At 47.2% G+C, this 2,064-nt stretch overlaps 1 protein-coding gene across 2 annotated transcripts in view; it reads left to right on the top strand.

The window, feature by feature from the left end:
* The window catches only part of Sp110 (SP110 nuclear body protein), a 22,524-nt gene extending 20,906 nt beyond the window's left edge, over positions 1-1,618 (top strand). For both annotated transcript variants that reach the window (XM_021198544.2, XM_029539007.1), the window contains exon 11: positions 1,301-1,618. In XM_021198544.2, coding sequence (XP_021054203.1) covers positions 1,301-1,357 — 57 coding nt within the window. In that variant the 3' untranslated portion in view covers positions 1,358-1,618. The remainder of the gene's footprint in view (positions 1-1,300) is intronic.
* Positions 1,619-2,064: the final 446 nt, after the last annotated feature.

Below are 2,064 nucleotides of genomic sequence, written 5' to 3'. Positions count from 1 at the left end.
AAAAAAAAAAAAAAAAAAAAGATTTAAGAAGCTTTAGCCTGGTGAGTTTGAGTAGGTAGATTGAAAGGAAACCAGGTGTAGCCAAAGAATTCCTTGTGTCCTCAGTCTGATAAGCCTTTATTGAAAGCCTGGTTCATGTGGAACCTGTGAGATGTTTTCAGCCACCTCAACTGTGGCAATCTCCCCTCTACACCTTGTGACACTCTCTTTCTAACTTGTAACAGTTGCGGAAGGCATGAGTCATTGCAATTCCTATATAGCCTCCCCATAATATGCAAACCATTATCGCAGGGTGCCGCCCAGTGTGAGCTTCCTCCTCTGGGTGTCCAGGCTCATTACACATCAACTTAACCAGGGCAGGTGGGTGCAGTACAGGATCTTGGTTGGTGGTGAGAGCACAAGAAACGAACAGCCTTCTCGGGAAGACAGCTCCTTTAATTGGGGCGGAACAAAGGCTATTTAAACCTTCAGGGAATGGGTGGAGGCTTTCGAGGCGAATGGACATCATTGGCCAGAGCCAGGGTTCTGGGACTGCCTTATTTGCCTGAAGAGGAATCCCAGGTGCTTGCTGGATGTGACCTTATAAGGAGAGAGGAAGTTGAACCTGTAACCTGGCTGCCAGGCTAAAGGGCCACCTCAGGGTTGGCAGAGGTGGGGGTGTGAGGCTACGCGGACCTGGACGTGCAGGCCCAGGGCAGGGAAGGAACAGTCCTATTCCTGCTGGTCTCAAAATGAGTTTGGATATGCCTTAACTTCTGTCTTGATGCACACATACCTGCCCAGGTTGCATGGCTCCCCAGCTCCACAACAGGGGCACCAGCAATATGGCACAGAGGGTAAAGGTGCATTCTGTCCAAGCTCCAAACCTGAGTTTGATCCCCAGAACCCAAGTAAATGTGGACGGAGAAAACTGACTGCACAGATTTGACCTCTGACCTCCATGTGTGCACTGTGGCGAGTGCTCATCCCCATAATAATAAATAAAGGTTTTTTTTTTCTAAATAAATATCAAACATCACAGGGATGACCATGTATGGGTTTTACCTGGAGAGGATGAATGGGGAAAAAAATGGGCAAGGGACTGAAGAAGGAGAGCTTGGGTCTTAGGTCTAAGAAAAGGGGAGAGTTACCTTATCTCTAAGGGAAAACTTTAAAGGGGAGCGGTTTGGGGAAGTTCGTTTCTCTCCCCACACCTAGTCTGATATCTAGATACAGGTATTTCCTAAAGGGGGAAAACATCAATATCCACAAGAGAAGAAACTTCCAGAATAATCTCACTTGTCAACCTCTTCTCTTTCAGAAAGGACTTTTGTCCTTCTGTACCTCCAAGAGTAAACCTCAAAAGAAGGGTGCCTAACGGATGAACTCCTGACGTGTGCTCAGCTCCTGCATGCTTGCTCTCTCTCTCTCTATGTGTCTGAACTTTGCCTTCCAGCCTCTGAGTGTCCCAGCTCTGAGAACTTTTGTAGTTGTGGTCCTCATCACAACTGACCCAGCACTGGGGTACACGCGCACGATGTCCTTGTTCACAGCTGACTCGAAATGGCAAAGTGCATGAATCCTAGACAGTAAAGATAAAGCTGTTGGTGTCTCTGTGCCTTTGAAAACTATCTTGATATTAAAATGGATATAAACTAAAGGTGTCCGAAGGAGATGGCTTTTGTGCAAGAAGCAAGCATGAAACCAAGTGTTGTTCAATGCCACACACTTAGTGCTTGTGAGCAAGGTGATCCAACCAAGCTTTGTCTGCAGAGGCCCCCTCCCCCTCCCCTCCTGGCAGAAGCGCTGTCTTCCTTACCTCTTAGGTCCTCCAGGCGTGGTCCTACCCATAAGCTCCTTTCAAATGGGAACTTCTAGCAGAGGTGGTGCTGTATCTCCTTGCCCAGGACACTGGCCTGACCCGTGGCCAGTTTCATTCAAAGTTTAAAGCAAAGATTTCCCCCCCCCCAGTGTCACTTACAATGTAAACCAACCTTTATCATGCTGATCGAAAGATCAAGAACGCTTAGTGTGCAGTCACTACCAAAGTCCATTGATATTATAAAATATATTGACACGAGCACT

The sequence above is a fragment of the Mus pahari genome, chromosome 5 (assembly GCF_900095145.1).
Source record: "Mus pahari chromosome 5, PAHARI_EIJ_v1.1, whole genome shotgun sequence".
In the NCBI taxonomy this organism is placed as follows: domain Eukaryota; kingdom Metazoa; phylum Chordata; class Mammalia; order Rodentia; family Muridae; genus Mus; species Mus pahari.
Note: the sequence above shows the minus strand (reverse complement) of the source record. Positions and strands in the feature narration are given on the sequence as shown.